This window comes from Oryza sativa, chromosome 4 (genome assembly GCF_034140825.1).
Source record: "Oryza sativa Japonica Group chromosome 4, ASM3414082v1".
Lineage (NCBI taxonomy): Eukaryota > Viridiplantae > Streptophyta > Magnoliopsida > Poales > Poaceae > Oryza > Oryza sativa.
Window position 1 is genome coordinate 9,590,495 of NC_089038.1, and position 19,881 is coordinate 9,610,375.

Sequence of the window (19,881 nt, forward strand, 5' to 3'; positions counted from 1 at the left end):
TGGTTGATTCAAAATTGTTTCCATTGGTACTTCCTCGACATAATTTGAACTTGAAGGACCATTTGTTATAGCAATACATGAGGAATCTGCATGCAACGATGTAGATACCGAGGGAGAGAGAATTGGAGTCTTATATTCAATATTCATGGATATATGTTGATATGTATATTCAGAATATCTCAATGAAGATAACTCAATGACTGTTTGGGTTGATGACACCTCACATTCTTCATGTCTTCGAAGAGAGGGATATTGTTGTTCTACTGACATTGCTAGTTCATTGTGTGGATAATCTGAAGACTTTGAATGTATTAGTGGTATTGAATCACTATCCTTGTCTAGAATTGACAACTTTATTTTACACTGTGATGCACGTGGTGGTGGTGGTGGTGGTGGTGGTGGTGTGCCATGTTGAGGTATTTTCGAAGATAAAGAATTTGATACCATCACAGAAAGTTTTGTATCTTCACTGTTAGTTCGAATATCCTTACTATATTGTATATTTGGTATGCATGCTTCTCTGGTATTTGTAAAATTAAAGGCTACTTTGGAGAACTCTAATGTGTTTATACCTTTTTGTGGTAAACTTAGAGAAACATCATGTGAGTTGAGAATACTTTGTCCATAAGAACTAGAGGGGCAAGGACCTTCAACTCTTCCTTGTTCATATTCGGAGATTTGGGTGCGTGAATTATTTTGAGTGCAAAGAACATGTGGTGGTGGTGGCGGTGGTGGGAATGGAGGGTGATGGGCATACTTGTTGGAAGGAGACAAAGGGAGAAAAGATAGAGTACATGGATATATCTCATTTTCCTTTGTCTTTGCTAGCCGAAGCTGCCAAGGTGGTATTAATGAGGGAGGATCAAGGTTAAAATGTTGTTGATGTTTTTCATGAAAAGTTGGAGAAGGAGGGGAGATATCTAGATATTCTTCAAATGAAGATTGAGATAGAGATGAAACAGTTCTAAGTGGTCGTAGAGAGGGGTGTACTAGCGATGATACTTTTGATGTTCGAAGTGATGTACATGGTATGTTTGGTGGTGGTCCGTAAGATGAAGCAAAATCATCTCTTCCACTTGAACAAGGAATTGAGTGTTGATTCGATTTTGTTTGTAGTGGAGATAGAAATGACAAATCTGTAGATGTTGAACGAAGCAGATTACGCCTAGGGGATAATGGAGAAAAAATACTAGATGTTGACAAAGAAAGAAAAGATTTTCTCTTGAGTTCCAGTTGAGTTGATTCATTTGCATCTGTACTTGTGTTGGCACAAGTTGGATCCCCATTAGCTTGAAAACTAGATCCTTGAGGTTGCAAGTTTAGTGAAGACAGATTAGAGGGCTGACCATATGAATTTGATATCGAAGCCTCCATTCCCTTCGTTTGCTCTTCAACACAATTAGTATTTGAAACATTAAGTAGATCAATCTTTTGCAGGGGAGAATTTAAATCATGATAAGTGCCCGTGCTATCCAAATGAGGTTTCACTGATAATAGAAGTCCCACCCTAGCATTCTCCTCTGTGGAATCAGGTACTACACCAATTGTGGAACCGATAATAGATTTTTCTTTCTTCCTATTCTTTTCTGGTTTGATCATTATGCTATTGCCATAATAAATGCATTCTTCGACTAGATTATCCCCTTCATTCTGTTTTAGAGTAACCAGAACTTCTTCCTCATTGTTAGCCTCTGCATGTGTAATGGTTTCAGAATTGTGGACCACATCACTTAACTCGGTTCCTATTGTATCTACCTCTATTACTGGTTTTGAAGTTGTGACCTCAGATATTATGACCTCTTTGATCATTTGTATATCCTTTAGACTATTAGTTTCTGATATAATGACCTCCTTTACCAACACATTTTCTATCCCCGAGTCTTCATTGGAATCCGTCAATATTTCCTTGTTGGAATTGTTCTTTTCTACTATGCAGCCATCCACTTTACCTCCATAACAACTTGAATTCATAGTATCTCTATCTCCATCAGTTGTATTTGCTGAACTTGACCTCACTACTCTAGTTATGTTGTTCTGTATAATATCTCCTTCAGCAGATGTACATTTTTCATCTGACTTTTCTAGTGACAAAACCATGCCATCAATTTTATTTTTTTGAGATCCACCAAGACCAATCTCCATGTCAAAATGGGAAAAGGGTGCAGTTTTCATTAGTTCAGCACGTGGAGAACACTCTGTGGAAGTTATAGAAAGGATTTCAGCATCCCTCTGCCCCTCTTGTGAGTCAAGATTGCTGAAAATTTCTACTGCTTCAAAGAACACGTCGATAGAGCCAACTTCCACCTCGTCATCATAGTCAGATGCAACTTCTATGGATGCATCAGACTCACCATCAAACTCTGAAAAGAGTACCTGGTTCAGGCATGCACTTTCATTTACATTTTATTATGTTGAAAATAGTATTTCACATGTATGCAAGAAAAATTATAGCCTACCTCTGCCTTGAATTTTTTTGTGAACCGTTGTTCAGCATCCCATGACACATCAATGTTTTCAAAGTTCAACGGTAGAATGTGAGATTGGATAAAATAGGTATTGAACATCACCCGAAACATCAACCTTTCATCTTCTAGGCTATCATCAATATGCAAGCATTCAAGGACAACATCTCCTTGCACGCAGGATCCAACATTTAACTTCACTGATATATTGTCTGCCTGCTACAACAGTTAAAGAATAACTAAAACAAATAGAACAACAATTGAGATAAACTGCGATTAGTGGTACCTGTTTGTAACGCCTAGCGTGTTTCCTAGGCTTTGATGGTGGCAACATAACATTGCATCTTTTATCAACAGTTAGAAAATCCTGCCCATATACACGAACTATTGGCCTACAACCACCTACACCATCAAAATTGGGTACTTCCCTAAGAATTACACAATCCAAAGTAAAAGGAATTGGTTGTATAGGCCATTCAAGCTCATCATCCATTTTGCATATGTACTGTAGATACCGAAGATGGGAAGGTTGTGGATTTAGTGTTGTTAACATCTGAAGAAGTTCCTTTGGCGCTTGCTTATAAACCATGACTAGAGTTCTTTCTTCCCCATTATACTGCTTCATATATAGAAGGAGACCTGCAAGCATAAATGCCAAAACCGGCCAACCGCCTTTCTCACAATGCATGAGTAGAAAGTTTTGCTGCCCTTCCAGCATAAGCCACCTCTCGCTCAACCTTAGGAAGTGGAGGACCATCTCCAAAGGAAGCAATGGGCATCCTAGGTACTGGCAGGGATAGTCTTTAACTGTGATACCGTAAAGGGAGAACAAGCCTGAAACCAGACTTTTTCCTTCATCTCTGAAGTTAAATACCATCAATGAAGAATCTACAAACTGCTCACGAAGTTGCAAAACAATGTTGTCCAGATAATTCTTGTATTCAAATTGTTCCATGGTTTCTGTAGAGAAGCAACAGTCGAATACTGCAAGCATAAATATTTCAATCAATTTCTCTTCAAGTCAAATTGGATTCTAGAAGGCATCTTAGCTAACATTTTAGTAACACTGCAGAATGTTAGCAAGCTACTTTTCCCCTGTGAAAGAAACATTAGCAAGCTACTCCCTCCTTACCAAAATATAATAGCTTCTAGCATTAAAAAATATCTCAAAATATAGCAACTTGTACACCTGCTTCCTCTTCTCAACCAATCAGAGACATTTCTCAATTAATTTCAGCACCTACTTTCCCTTGTGAACCAATCATAATTTTTTTGCTATTTATTTCTACATACTTTCTTAATACTTGTGCCGAACTCCAGACGTTCTTGTATTTAAGAATGGATGTAATATCTGTGAAGCTATCACATAAGGAAGTAGTTGTTTTATTTACATAATTAATTCAGAGAAAAAACCGATATGCATTTCGTAGACTTTTCAACAACATATTAAAAACCTATATAATCCATGAAATTGTATTATCTAGGTTGATAAGTAATATTACCGTATCTATTAATTGAGTGAATGTACAAAGCAGCCCCATTTCCAAAGCTAGAATCAATGACACATTACACAATTCCACCAATTCCACGCAACCTAACCCTTCCATGTTGCTGCAGCGTTTCCCCAGATCCTCCTCAGCATTTGAAAAGCAACAACATTGCAGGAGGAAGAAGAAGCATGGGTTTACCATAGACGCGGTCGGCGATCTCGAGGAGTCGATCCGGTGGCTTCCTATAGAATAGCCTCCGCAACAGCGCCATGCCCTCCCTGCCGTTGCCACCGCCGTCTCTGGCGGCCAAGCCTATGACCGGCACCCTTCCTTCCTTCTTCTAGGAACAACCTCCATGCGCAGCACAATGCCACCAACCAACACACTTTCGTAGCAAATCTGTCTTGCAAGAGATCAAACTCCACCCCAATGCGCCGATGAAATTTGGCCGGAAAGAATTTCGCTTCCGCTTCTGACTCGAATTTTTTGCTGGATTATTATTTTTTTACGATAATGCTTCCATCTGGACGTTGGATGCAAGCAAAAAAATCGGACCCCGCGTCTACCATGCAAAACCAACACCACCCATCTGCAAGTTTGCATGCAAGCTCATTTGGTCGCCCGCGCCTCCCATGCAAAACCAACGTTTTCGTCCACTGCAAGTCTGCATGCAAGCATGCACGCATTTAACAAGGAGAAGGCTCCAGACCAAACACACGAGCCTCAAATGATGTTTTCCCTAAACTATGTATCTTTATTTAAGATCTGATTTCACCATTGTATTTATTGAAGATAAATCATTAAAAAATGATCTCCTATGATTATCTTTTGAGGAATATAAATGTTTCAACCGTTAAAATTCGATGTTTCATGCGTGAGAGCGATGTGTTTCACGTGTTTTATTTTTTATGTCTATTCCAGTTCTTAGGATATTTCACTGGTGCTCAACAGAAATATTTGGACCAACTGATTTTTTTTAAGAAAATTAGGGACATGATTCATTTGTTTTTTTTTTGCGCATTGGTAATCCTCACGGTGTTTGAGGTCGCAGCCATGGAACACAAGGCCATAAGTGAGGAGGAGTAACTACTACGGAACCGGTCATCCGTTACGGGGCAAAACCCTCATCTGTGTCAGAAAAGTTCATGGTCAGTGATGTGAAACTATCATCTGTATCGGGCCATGCTCCGACACCAATGATGCATGTCTCTGTCGGGCCCCAAATAAAACCCTTCATGGATAGGTTCTCCAGCCCGACACGGATGACTCATCCGTGACAGCCTCAAATTGAGCTCCAATAAAGACGTTGCCCTCACATTGATGGTAGGTGTTTAGAGCCCGTCAAGGATGAATCATCCATGATGGGCTCCAAATGGAACCCGACAGAGGTGTTGCCCCCACCTTTGTCGGCATGTCTTAGGGCCTATCACGGATGATAATCCATGACGGGCTAGTAGTGCAACCCGACAATGTAGTACATTCTGGTGACGGTTTTGCTTTTGCGGCCCGATAGGGATGAGGTTTTTCACAAAAAAATTAAATTTGTTTTATTGGCTTGCCTCAGGCAAATGATAGCCAAGCCCACTACATATCCCAATAACCCAGCAATATAATCCAGCATATCCTTGCTCACATTCACGGTCACATTCACACAAGTTTCGCATTCACAATCAAATTCACAAGTCTCACACATTCACAAGTTTCACATTCACATTCACATACAAATATATACATTTCACATTCACATATTGAACCCACATTATTATCACATTCAAATTCAACAATTTATTACCTTTCTTTCCTTGCCAAAATGTGAAGCATCTTCAAGGGACAACCATGCATATTTATTGCAACATGTGAAATAAGTATGCAATTTGAAAGAAGTGATAAATATATTACTTCTAACATAAATGTTTACAAGTGTACATAGATAAATTAAACATAATCAAATAGTAATTGTTTTCCAACATAAAAAGTCATGACTTAATCATATTTTTCACTCAAATCTGATTAACTGATCACGATAAATCATCTAGTATGGTAGGTGCCCTTCGAAGATATAACTTCATGTATGATGAAGACAGCCAATTCTTCTCTGATACGGCGAAATTGTGCTCTGGAATGTTGGAAATAACATTCTGAAAGAGGCATCAAGTTAGTACATATCATACGCAAACCTAATTTTATGTAATATACTAATGGCCGATTTTATAAACCCATGAACCTCAGGATCCAAGGAGGTCACCTTTCTAGCGAGAATCTTCATCTGATGACATACATGAAATACACAGGTTTCGCCGGTTTGTTTCTTGCATTTGTAGTTATCATGGTGATAGAGGTCGGGTATATCTTCTCGGTGCCGACCCCCTTTGTTGACATATTTCTCCCAAGCCGCATTAAAGTCCTCCTTCATAGATGTAAAGTTGTATTTTTTTTTCTTATTTTGGAGTTAAGGAAGTATACCCTACTCCATTTTTCACTTATCCAATGGAATCTGCAACGTTAATATACTGGAAGTTGAAGACCACACATGTGTAGTAAAATTTAAAATTCCTAACGTAGTGTACTATTCACTGTTGATTGTGTGCTAATAAGATGAAGTCTTCATCCTAGTGGGCCCTTAAGCTTTCATAGAAGTAATTAATCACATCATCCAAGTGAGATTGAAGTTCTGCCTCATTATCTCATTATCTGTTCACCTGGTTTTTGTTCCTCCGTGCCTCTTTCGAACGTATCCTTCAAGGTTCACATGTGTGGTCAATTAGAAGCATTCTACAAGTATTAATAGTATGTAAGTTTGGTGTTATTTGTACTTACAATGTGTAGCACTTTAACAAGCCGGTGTCCACTGCTCGTAGCTTATAGAGGTAAAAAAGATCCGAGAAGGCCACTGCAAAATAATTTTGTTGCCCCAAGGATGGTTCTTGGTCGTGGTAACCTACTATGGACGTGTCCCTCATCTTGCTCTTGGAGTTTGTTTTCTCCATGTAGTATCTATGCAGCACTTGGCAAGCAGAACCCATTTTGGCTAACTCATGGTCTGCAACCAATGGCACCTGTTGCTGAAATGTACCTGGAGCTTGTTTTTTGGAGTAACGTTGACCTCCTTATCCAGATCTAGTTGTTTGGGAGGTAACTACGGCTCTTGTGCCTTTCTTTTTCCTTTTGATCTATCTCTTGCATGATGCGCCCTTCTTTGCACCATCGGTGGAGATGAAATGGCCTTGGTGTTTTGCGGAGGAGGGTGAAGTTTGGCCATTTCACCGAAGTCCGTACCATGGCTCTCAAATGGAGCTTCGATGGCCAGAGGAGGTGAAGGGACTTTTGTGGAAGAATCTGGGCGAGGTGGAGCTGGAGCTAAAGTTGTCCTCAAAGTGACCTTGATGATGATGAGGTCTTTTAGCCATTGGATGAAGATACCACGGGATTGGAAGTTGCCAGTTCATCCAATCAGCATTCACCATGTCAACTTGTACTTTGACATGTCTAGCCACCAAATCTGCACCGCGAACTCTTGTTTATGGAGTAGGTTTGTATGGTTAGCCCTCGGCAGCATGACAACAGAATGTTTGTGTAACCCTAACTTGTAGGATGCATTGGGCTACGCCCTGCATACAATCCAGAAAAAAATATTAGTTTAAGTTGTACGAATCACATCAGCTACAACGAGAACTACTATTCGACTGAGACAGGTGGATGTCATTCTGGAATCCCAGTTGACAAACAACTACTTCGCCGCTGCAGGGGCTCACTTGCACTTCTTCTGGATGTCCGTTGTCCTCGTTCCTTTTTGGCTAGCATCTCTTCCCTTATCCTAGCCTCAATTCCGTGTAATTTTTCATTGAATTCATGGCTAAGTTCACTATTGACGGTCCTTAAATCATAATATCAGACCGTCAATACCTGCATATAATGAAATAAACACATGGTATCCAACTTAGTGGTAGGTGTTATTACTAATCATTTCCACTAGTGTTGGTGAAATATATGTATGCAGGTAATTTGAGGAGAAAACACATCCGTCATGTGACAAAATGCACCTCCGCGCATTCAGGACGCGTTTAGACGGATTAGAGGCCCAATAAGTCAATAAAAACCATTTAGAATTGGGCCAAAACATAGCCCAGGTTGTTTGGGGCCCATTAACCAACCTCCCGACCGAAGGAGAGGCCGGGAGGAGAGTTTTTGGGTTCGGCCGAACCTACCAGTTCGGGCGGACCAATCCTGGTGCTTCCTGTCATCTGCTTTCACCTGGACGGCTCGAATTTCTCTCCTAAGGCGGTTGCAGCGTGTTTTGGTCATTTCCCATACCCCTAACCGTCATTTGGAGCCTATATAAGGAGCTCTTCATCTCACTTCAAGCACACACAACTTTGAGCTGAATTACAAGAGGCTCTATTGTATCTTTTGTACATTAGAAATAGGTAGAAAGCGAGGGGAAGCTCTGAAGGAGTGCCCGGAAGTTTGGCGCTCATCCGACTTCTGCCTCGACGAGTGTAGCTTCCTAGGAGGAATTCTGAAGGAGTACTGGAGTATCGGTGAGTACTGGAGTACTGGCCGAGTAGCTTCCTAGATGGCTACGAAATCAGTCTTGGCTTTATAGCCATGGTTCGAGAGAAAACCTTCTCTGGTAGTATCGGTGAAAATCCATACCTCCATCTTCAGGACTTTGAGCTAGTGTGTTCGTGCCTATCTATCGTCGGCATGACACATGATACTCTTAAGTGGAAATTGTTTCCTTTTTCTCGTAGAGATGAAGCTAAGCAATGGTACACTCTATCTGTCAAGAAATTCCACTGTGAATGGGAGGAGCTTAAGTGCAATTTCTGCCTTACTTTCTTTCCATTAACCCGTGTAATCAATCTTTGAGTAGACATCCTTTCTTTTCGACAGAATGAGAAGGAATATCTCGGTGCAGCCTAGGCCAGTTTCTCACTGTTAACTCAATCTGGCCCAGACTTGTCGTTACCCGACCACGTGTTGTTGCAACATTTTCGGTACGGGTTAGACAAGGAGTTTGCCGAAAATCTCAATATTTCTGCCGGAGGATCGTTCGCACACAAGACAACCGCCGAAGGAAGAGAACTCTTAGATTTGATCTTAGAGAACGATTCTTTCGGCCGAAGCGAAGCCGTCCCGAAGGTCGAGATTATTCATGAGGAACCTCTGCACGTGGAGTTGGAACCCGACTCAACTGTCGAATCCTCATCCCGGTCGCAGGAGCCGGAGGAAGAAGAAATTCATCCTCCGGAAATTTCATTCCAATTCGAGGAGGATCTTTTCGAAGATTATTAGAACACCTTGAATTATTCCTGAGAGAAGAGACCACCGACCAAGGTCAATTCTAATGAACCTCTTGATAAATCTATGCTTAAAGAGACGGTGAAGAGGTTGACCATCATCATGAGTAACAAATGGTTAAGAGAAGGAGAGCTCTTATCTGAATCGATTCAGATCCGATGCCCCTCCTCAACCATTATGTGTCACATTGGAGGTAATTCGGTCCGTGCTCTGTATAATCCCTCTGTTGGTGCCAATATTATGTCCGCAACCTTTGCATTCGATTGCTTAGGGGACAGATCGTTGGAACCAACCGTCAGAACCTTCCGAATTTCCACAAACTCTACTACCGAAGGTTTAGGGATTATCTCTGGAGTGCCCACACGGCACAACAGTGTTGAGGTCATATTAGATTTTCATGTGTTTGAAATATATGATTTCGACATACTCATAGGGCATCCCATAGAAAAACTCTTAGATGTGCCCGAAACCGGTGTCCTTAACCTGAAAATAGGAAGAATTGCCACCTCCGTCCCTATGTTGCAATCAACCAATTCTTTGATGGAGTCTCTTCCTGTTCCTGAGCCAATTGAGGGAGTGATGGCTATTTCTCCATTCGAGACCCTAGAGTCTATTTTCGATGAATCCATCGAAGAATTCAATGAAGGGGAGGATGAAACTGGAGAAACGATGGATCTGCCAAAAACGGATCTGCCGTCACGAGCCCCAATTGAGCTAAAGCCCTTACCGTCAAGCCTAAGTTATGCCTTTCTGAACAGCGATGCGGAGTCTCTAGTCATTATAAGTGACAAACTCTCTGAGAGGGAGATGGCCCGACTTATCGCCATTTTAGAAAAGCATAGTGCTGCTTTTGGCTATTCCCTCCAAGACTTAAAAGGCATCAGTCCGACCCTTTGCACTCATCGCATTCTCTTAGAACCGTCTAGCACACCATCTAGGGAACCTCAGAGGAGGCTAAATAATGCGATGAGAGAGGTCATAAAAAAGGAAGTCTTGAAACTCCTACATACCGGGATTATCTATCCCGTACCATATAGCGAGTGGGTCAGCCCTGTCCAAGTAGTGCCTAAGAAGGGAGGCATGACGGTCGTTGAAAACTCGAACAACGAGTTGATCCCGCAACGAACCGTCACGGGATGGAGAATGTGCATTGACTATAGGAAACTCAACAAGGCTACGAAGAAGGATCACTTTTCGCTGCCTTTCATTGATGAAATGCTTGAGCGGTTGGCTAACCATTCCTTCTTTTGTTTCCTTGATGGGTATTCTAGTTATCACCAAATCCCCATCTATCCCGATGATCAAAGTAAAACCACATTCACGTGCCCATACGGAACGTATGCATATCGAAGAATGTCGTTCGGGTAGTGCAATGCACCCGCGTCATTTCAAAGATGCATGATGTCTATTTTCTCTGACATGATCGAGGATATCATGGAAGTCTTCATGGACGATTTTTCAGTCTATGGTAAAACATTCAATCATTGTTTGGAGAATTTAGATAAGGTCTTACAAAGATGTCAAGAAAAGGACTTGGTACTTAATTGGGAAAAGTACCACTTCATGGTTCGTGAAGGAATAGTCCTGGGACATCAAATCTCCGAAAGGGGAGTTGAGGTGGACAGAGCAAAAATTGAAGTAATTCGACAACTTCCACCTCCTGTCAATGACATGGGTGTCCGTAGCTTCTTGGGTCATGCGGGGTTCTACAGGCGCTTCATAAAGGATTTCTCCAAAATCGCTAGACCCCTAACTGCCTTGCTAGCTAATGATGTTCCGGTTGACTTTGATGATGAGTGTATGAAATCCTTTAAAATCCTTAAGGAATCACTCATCTCAGCACCAATCATCCAACCCTCTGATTGGTCGCTGCTGTTTGAAATCATGTGTGATGCTAGTGATTTTGCTGTGGGAGCTGTTCTTGGGCAAACTAAGGATAGAAAACACCATGCTATCACATATGCTAGTAAAACGTTGACGGGAGCTCAGCTTAATTATGCCACAACTGAGAAAGAGCTCCTAGCCGTAGTGTTTGCCATTGAGAAATTTAGGTCTTATTTAGTGGGGGCTAAGGTAGTTGTTTACACTGATCATGCTGCACTAAAATACCTGCTTACTAAAAAAGATGCAAAACCTCGGGTAATTAGGTGGATTCTTCTACTCCAAGAATTTGACATTGAAATTATGGATAAAAAGGGAGTAGAGAATTATGTTGCAGATCATTTGTCGCGTATGCAAATCACTAACATGCAGAAGCTACTGATAAATGACTATCTACGGGACGACATGCGGTTGAAAGTCATAGACTCTGACCCGTGGTATGCAACCATCGTCAACTTCATGGCCACGGGTCATGTACCACCGGTAGAAAATAAGAAGAGGTTGATCTACGAGAGCCGCAGGCACTTGTGGGATGCACCTTACCTTTTCAGAGTCTGCTCAGATGGTCTACTGCGAATATGCGTTTCGACAGACGAAGGCATCATGATCATTGAGAAGTGTCATGCTGCCCCATATGGAGGTCACTATGGAGCATTCAGGACACATGCAAAGATCTGGCAGAGTGGATTCTTTTGGCCATCAATGTATGATGACACAAAGTAATTCGTTCGAAGATGCACTAGATGCCAGAAGCATGGAGGGATCACTGCTCGAGATGCGATGCCACTGACACACAACCTTCAAGTCAAGCTATTTGATGTATGGGGCATCGACTTCATGGGAACTTTCCCAAAGTCCTATGACTGCGTGTACATCCTGGTGGCCGTTGACTAGGTGTCGAAGTGGGTAGAGGCAGGGCCGCAGACGCCAAGCACGCCCGCCGGATGTTTCATGAGATTATCTTCCATCGTTTTGGAACTCCGCGGATGGTGATAAGTGACGGAGGGTCTCATTTTATCGATAAGACCTTCCAAAACTGTTTGCAAGAACTTGGGGCTCAGCAAAAAATTGCCACTCCGTATCATCCCCAAACAAGTGGACAAGCAGAAATGAGCAACAAACAAATCAAGAATATTCTGCAAAAGACTGTAAATGAGATGGGGTAGGCATGGAAGAACAAGCTACCTGATGCACTTTTGGCATATAGGACTGCTTATAAGATGCCCATCGGCATGTCACCATACTAACTTGTCTATGGGAAGACTTGTCACCTTCCGGTAGAGTTGGAACACAGGGCGCACTGGGCTATCCGGACTTGGAACATCGACTTGAAGGGAGCCGGATAGCACAGGAAGATGCAGTTCTCTGAGCTAGAGGAATGGAGGGACAAGGCCTACCACAATGCCAAGATCTACAAGGAAAGAACCAAAAGATGGCATGATTAGTGGATCAAGCACAAGGAATTCAAGGTAGGGGACAACGTGCTGCTGCTCAACTCACGGGTGAAGCTTTTCGGACATAGAAAACTTCGAAGTAAATGGATGGGTCCATATAACATCGTCGATGCTTCATCACATGGAGCCGTCACGCTGCGTGACAACGAAGGTAACATCTTTAAGGTAAATGGCCATTGTTTAAAAGTTTTCCTTGATCCGTTAGAAGTTGATCATGACTTGGATGTTGTGAATCTTGTCTCTTTTAGCTTCTACCCGGAGTCTTTAGGTCCCCCCTTGATCCGTTAGTTTTCAATGCCATGAGTCCTTAGGCCTCCCTCTAGTTATCTTAGGTCTAGCTTTCATGATAAAAATAAAAAAATAAAAAAAAATAAAGTTGGCTCCTTGGTCTTCCAACCATGTGAGCCCTTTTTGCTTCACTCTTGTCTTTCTTTTTCTTTTTTGTGTCCAATAAAGCCTCTCATATACGAAGACAAGTGTGGGGGTGATCTTGCACATCAACGCCGTAACAAAAGCAAGATCACCCCAGACGAGCTATGACAAACCACACACGGGAAATTGATGCAGTTAGACCTAGTGAGGGGTCAGCCAAATCTCCAGTTCGGCTAAACTATCTCTACCAAGGATCATTTTCTATTTTATACAGAGCGCATGTTTGCACAATTTTTCCTTTGGACATCCATTCTATCTTGAGTTTAATTTGACTATCAATTCTAAAATATCGAAGATAATTAAACTCAAACTAGGGATGGTACAATTAGAGTTCATGGTCTCCCTGAAAATAGCATGCATGCCTATTATTCTTTGCTCATTACTTGTTGCTTGTGGTGACTTATCCAATAGGGACCCCATGCTATCTAAGTAATTGATGAATGAGATATAGTCTGATGATAGAAATTCTGCTCTTCATGTTGCACACTTGGGAATTTTATAAAATGAAAAAAAACTTGTATAATGATGCTAAACTGCTCATTGATATTTTTATTCCCACTTGAGCCATAGGTTGATCATTAATAATTAGCTTGCTACATACGCTGCTTGTCATTACATTGAGCGTTGTCAAGTTTTGTGACCCTAGTGAAATGCTTTTCATACTTTCATGGTCAAGATCACACACATTCCACATACACCCACCTATTCTTGACTTCTACACTGCAAGTTAGCATTCCTCATTTGTCATTCATTTCATCCATCAAATAAATACTCATACAAGTTCTTTCAAAAAAAAGTTGAGAGAGAGGCATGGCTATGCAAAAAGAAAGAAAAAAAATGCTCATACAAGTATTGAGCATGATGATGAGAAAAAAAAGAAAAAGAAAAAAAAGAGATAGCCATGCACTCTTGAAATTTTCAAAGAGAAATAAATGGAAGAGGATGTATACAAAAGGAGTTATTGATTCATTTTTTTTCCACCCACAAATTTACCATACACATACACATACACATGCACATTCTTGACCAGAAAGTATGTTTTGTATTTCCGTGGATCCATTATTTGACTTTGCAATATATGTGATGCAAGTAATGCTCTACTCTTTTCCATACCCTGAGCTCCACAAAAGCCTTATTAGATGGTAGGAAAAGAAAAGGCACAATCATATGCCTTGTGAGGAATCATACACTTTGAGCGATCGAAAGAATCAATGGAGGAGCAAAGCATAGTTATAATTTTGTGTTACCTCAAAAACCACAAGTTGTTCTTCATGAAAAATTAGGGTGACTTAATGTCAAGATTGTTCCATTTCTCAATTGCTCAAGATCGCATGGTAGACACTATAAAGATCGACAAGTACAGGTATGGCTTTGAATAATTTGTTTGCATGATGATTAGTTAGGAAGTCATAACTCTGTTGTAGAGTCCATAGCCTTCACTCGGGATGAGCAAAGGTTAAGTGTGGGGGTGTTGTTGACGGTCCTTAAATCATAATATCTGACCATCAATACCTGCAAATAATGAAATAAAACACGGTATCCAACTTAGTGGTAGGTGTTATTACTAATCATTTCCACTAGTGTTGGTGAAATATGTGTATGCAGGTAATTTGAGGAGAAAACACATCCGTCATGTGACAAAATGCACCTCCGCACATTCAGGATGCGTTTACACGGATTAGAGGCCCAATAAGTCAATAAAAACTATTTAGAATTGGACCAAAACATCGCCCAGGTTGTTGGGGGCCCATTAACCAACCTCCCGACCAAAGGAGAGGCCAGGAGGAGAGTTTTTGGGTTCGGCCGAACCAATCCTGGTGCTTCCCGCCAACTACTTTCACCTGGACGTCTCGGATTTCTCCCCTTAGGCAGTTGCAGGGTGTTTTGGTCATTTCCCATACCCCTAACTGTCATTTGGAGCCTATATAAGGAGGTCTTCATCTCACTTCAAGCACACACAACTTTGAGCTGAATTACAAGAGGCTCTATTGTATCTTTTGTACATTAGAAATAGGTAGAAAGTGAGGGGAAGCTCTAGAGGAGTGCCCGGAAGTTTGGCGCTCATCCGACTTCTGCCTCGACGAGTGTAGCTTCGTAGTAGGAATTCTGGAGGAGTACTGGAGCTGTTGGTACACTTTGCTCTAGGTTCAGAGAACTTCTTCTATTAAGTAAGCATTCGTGTTCCTTTCTTATGTTATTTAATTACTTAGTCTGAGTAAGATATATTTCCATCTTTGCAGGTTCATTATTTAGTATTTATACTAAGTGCTCTAGTACTAGGACTCCGGATAGAGAAGGAATTTCCTGCGCAAGTATTAGAGAAGTAATTAATAACTTAGGCCTGGTGTCTAGGTTAGAGATTACCTTTGTTTGTTGTGTATCCCACGGATTTGTCAGAGGTAGACGGCAGGTGGTGACAGCCCTGAATTCCGTCCTAGTAATCCTCCATGTTCGGGTACATCATAGAGCTATAGCCGGAACCACACTGACAGACCAGCAGGGGTCGGTGCCCGTAGCAACAGATAGGAAATTACCTTTGCTTAGCTTAGATAATTAAAACACAGAGAAAGTCCTCTCTAGCCTGCCTACCTATAGTTGTTGTCCTTGGATCGTCTTAGCCCTAGGTAGATTACACACATTCCCTGAGTTTGATATCCTTTTGGGGTCACCCGAAGGTGAAGTGCTACAGCGGTATTCCGTGCGCTTGTGGATTTATCTTTGGTCGTAAGAAATACCAACATTCACCCATGACCTCCCTTACAATATGTTCTCTAAGATGATCTTCTGTCTGTTCCTTAGTTTGTTTAACCTCCCTTACAATCTATTCTCTAAGACGACCCTCTCTTTGTTCCTTAGTTTGTTTGCGCTTCCTGTGTTGTGCGTTGTACTTGGCCATCCCAATGTTCCAAGGAATGTTGCATCCTGTCCCTCTAGTCCGGCCAGCCTGTTGTTGGTATTTCTTAACGATATTACTAGAAATATGAATTCCCAGCAATGGCGCTAGAAATGGTCCTGGTATATATATGGTTTACAGAAAGAATCCGCAAGCGCACGGATTTACCATTGTAGCATTTCACCCGGGAGTATTCTAAGGTATCGTATTTATTTAATCGCAAGGGAAGATTGTAAGAGAGAACTATGCTAATAATATATATACATGCCACTTACATAATCAAAGTCTAAGCATGGGTTAAAATATTTATATGGGTAGAGTGACACGAAGCAAAGCACTCATATTTCTTCTTTAATCATTTCTGAACTAAGTGGAAGAAGAAATAGAAAAAACAATCAATTCCTATAATTCTAATATACACTCAACTTTAGTCTACATCTACTAGTATACAACCATATAGCCAATACCCCCTAACAGTGCCCTCCTGGTGCTTCGAGAGACTACCCCGGGTTGCCGAGTTTCTTACGACAACCTACCATGGCCGTCCAACCTAGGCTAAATACGGAGGAGTACCCTCCCTAGGAAAGTTTCTTAGGATTAGATACTATCGTGGAGGAATACCCGTACTGAGCTGTCACAATTAGCAGCCCACCTTTACTGACTCGTAGCATATAAACCCAGATAATGATACTTAGTAATCTAGACACCCTGTCTACATTATTAAATACTACTCTACATCCCTCGAGATGACATAGAGCAACCGAGTAATCGGACATTAAACCCACACCATTGCACCTCTCTGGTAGGCTAACTATATGACTGTACCAATACAAACATAAAGTAAAGACAATACTTAGATGAACTAAAGTATCGAGAGCATATGAAGAAGAATTGATCCAGATCTACCTATCAATAGTACATTGTTCTTTACTTACAGATCAGAACAAAAGGTGAGCTCATTTCTCTCTAAGTCTATGTGTGAAATATATGAGAATTTGATGCTACATAATATTTCGCACTTGAGAGATTGGAACCCTTGGCTGGCATAAACAACATGTGGGTCCAGTCGGAGGTGACCGTTGTAGCGGCGTACATGAGGAAGATCAATTGCTATTCTGTTCATGAAGTTCATGGAGAATTCTGCATTGATGAGAAGGCTTTCAACATGAATGGCTTATATACTAGGAAAGGTTATCAAGTCCACTTTCCATCGGATCAAACGGCATGTCATTCCGAGCTTTCTACCAACGGCAATCTCAAGTTGAAGACATCATGTGCGGGTAGAACGGGCAACGCGCAAGTAACAACAATGGTGATGAACGTCGGCTTTGAACGGCATGTTTGGATGGAGTTATACTATCCTATGGCCCATCTTGGGTTGGGAAGGAGTCCATCTATAATTTCTCCATGGATTGAAGCCTTCCAAAGCAAGGAGTTTCTAGACAAGGAAGAAAAGATTCAGTTCGGACTCGGTTTGGGCCAGCCTGGATATACCAGGACTAAAACGCCCGTTTCTGTCTCGTCCGGAGTCCGTTTTGGACGTGTGAGCACTTGTTGAAAAGCTAACTTCATGACACACTTGGTGGATAGGGCCTAGGACACAAATTCCTTCTGGTTTCACCTCAAGAGCCAAATCAAATTGACGGTGCTGCAGAGAGGTTTCTATATTGTGTTGTATTTGATTCGTAGTTAGTTTCTAACACATGTAATGGCTATATATGCCTTTGTACACGACCCCTGAGGGCAGACCAAGTTTAATCAAAAGAAAATTTGCAGCAAATTTAGTCTTGTTCTTCTTCTAGAGTATTTATTCCGTGGATGACAAATGTGGTATATGGTGGAATGGAGTGTATGTGTCACGCCTAGAGATTAGACAACCCGAATCACCGGCTATCTGTGCATTTAACCTCTATCCAGGCATCAAGCAGAGTACACAGATGATAATTTGATACAGTTCCACGTCTTACAAAAATATAAAAAAACTCAGAAAAGCAGCAAAAAAACTAAAGACCATCTAAACTTATTCTTCTCAGCAAAGGGAAGCTTCCACCATAATCCACAGGCAAAACCTCGACGTCTGGCACAAGCCTAATCTTCATAGAACTCACCATCCGACAAATTCTCTGCCTCTGGGATTGGGAAAAATAAAGCAAGGCTGAGTACCACCACCGTACTCAACAACTCATACCAAGGGGAAGGTATCATGCAAGGATATTCAAAGGAATGGCTGATAGGATATTTGAAGTAAGAAGCAGCATTTATAAATCATAAGTTGAAAGCAGTAAAATAGTAGATAATTAAGTAGTATTAACATCATCACTATCCAACGCTAAAACCATGTTATGATAGGTCCAACCCAAACCACCTGAACTACACCAGTTCATTAGGTCAAATTATTAAGGTGAGACTAGTCACGGTGAGCTGGTTGACCGCCCAATAACCGCAGGCACGGCTATTCAAATAGTTTTACTCTGATTAGAGTGTACAACTTTACTCACAAGACACGATTCCACACATGTTACCATGCCCCGAAGTACCACCGAGATACTACAAAGGGGGAAATCATGACAAACCCTCCATATAGCCTCCCCTAACCAACACACCCACCTCCGGTTTCACCCCCATCCCTATACAGGCAATGTGCAGTCCCTGCTCGTGCCAAGGTAAATCCGGAAGGAGCATAGACCAAAATCCAGGTCCATCTGTACTCCATCACTGTCGTAGGCTCTCCGGACCTTCCATTATAATTGAGAGATGAAATGAATAACTAAAATCATCAAACAAGTACAATGAAATATCCGACGCCTCAAGAGAGGAATATTGGAGACATTGCTGGGCCTTTAGCCTGCCAGTCAACTTTTGCCTGAGATGTGCTCGTCAAACCACTCGAAGGCAGCGACCAGATGTGTTACACATTCAGGAGACTTGACAAAAATGGCTAAAGATCTACAACATCTCAAATATTCTTAACTCATACTCATGTGAATCTAGCTCCCAGGATGTGCACTAGACTCACACTTTCATCTCAATCATAGATATACATAGCAAACACAATTAAGATGAAAGTGATTATAAACTACATCTACTTTAGTTACATTGGCCGACCGGCCAAATAAATAATAGAACAACGGAAGCTTGTCTACCCAATCCACAAGTGCACCGACTAGCGGTTTACCCTAGAAGAAGCAGTCGATTACCTGCATCACTCAAAGACTAAGTCTAAACCTGCAAACAAAAGGTTAATTCAACAGCAAGAGTCAGTACATTATTTCTAGGACTTGCCTAACACTCTACTTGCAAGGCATATAATCAAAGAAGGCATGATATGGTTCTTTTTAGCATAAAGCAAGTTTTATTTGTATAAAACATTTCCAAATCAGTTTTGCTTTCAAATAAATTTCAGCAAGCAAGTACTTGACATATTGGGCATCAAAGTAGTCATTAATCATGTATAAATATACACCTCATTGCCATCCATGGTAGCAAGGAGATCATTCACAAATCTCATCACATTTTGAAGTTAAATTTCAGAATTTAGAAGAATAAACACAAGTCTATACTCAATACATATCCACACGCCGCTCATGACCGCGAGCACGGCTAATCGATTAGTTTTAACTCTGCAGAGTTTCTACACTTTACCCACATGATGCGAAATAATAATCATGCAAGAGCATGGCACGCGATAAATAAATACCCGATTTATTACCCGCATCAAAGCTTTTCCAAAATTCATGATTTAGCCTTACACCAGCACGATACGTGTTCCTCCATCCTAGTCATACTGGAAATATGACCTAGAACCGTTAAGTGGCGGGCCCACGCCTTAAACTTAATGCCATGGTGGCGGACACAACGGGAACCCTCCACGTGGCACAATACCGTTGTATTGGACACGCTTAGTCACCTAAACTACCACTTCGGGGTAAATATGAAGCTCCTCTAAATTATTCAAACTCATACACACC

At 41.4% G+C, this 19,881-nt stretch overlaps 1 protein-coding gene across 1 annotated transcript; it reads right to left on the reverse strand.

Moving 5' to 3' along the window:
• Window positions 1-1,060: 1,060 nt before the first annotated feature.
• LOC112938715 (formin-like protein 12) lies at window positions 1,061-4,439 on the reverse strand. Its single transcript, XM_066309269.1, has 3 exons — window positions 4,151-4,439; window positions 2,457-3,446; window positions 1,061-2,373 (listed from the first exon to the last, which is right to left on the reverse strand). The coding sequence occupies exons 1-2, from the start codon at window positions 4,221-4,223 to the stop codon at window positions 2,617-2,619; spliced, it is 903 nt and encodes a 300-aa protein (XP_066165366.1). The 5' UTR covers window positions 4,224-4,439; the 3' UTR covers window positions 1,061-2,373; window positions 2,457-2,616.
• Between the last annotated feature and the right edge of the window lie 15,442 nt (window positions 4,440-19,881).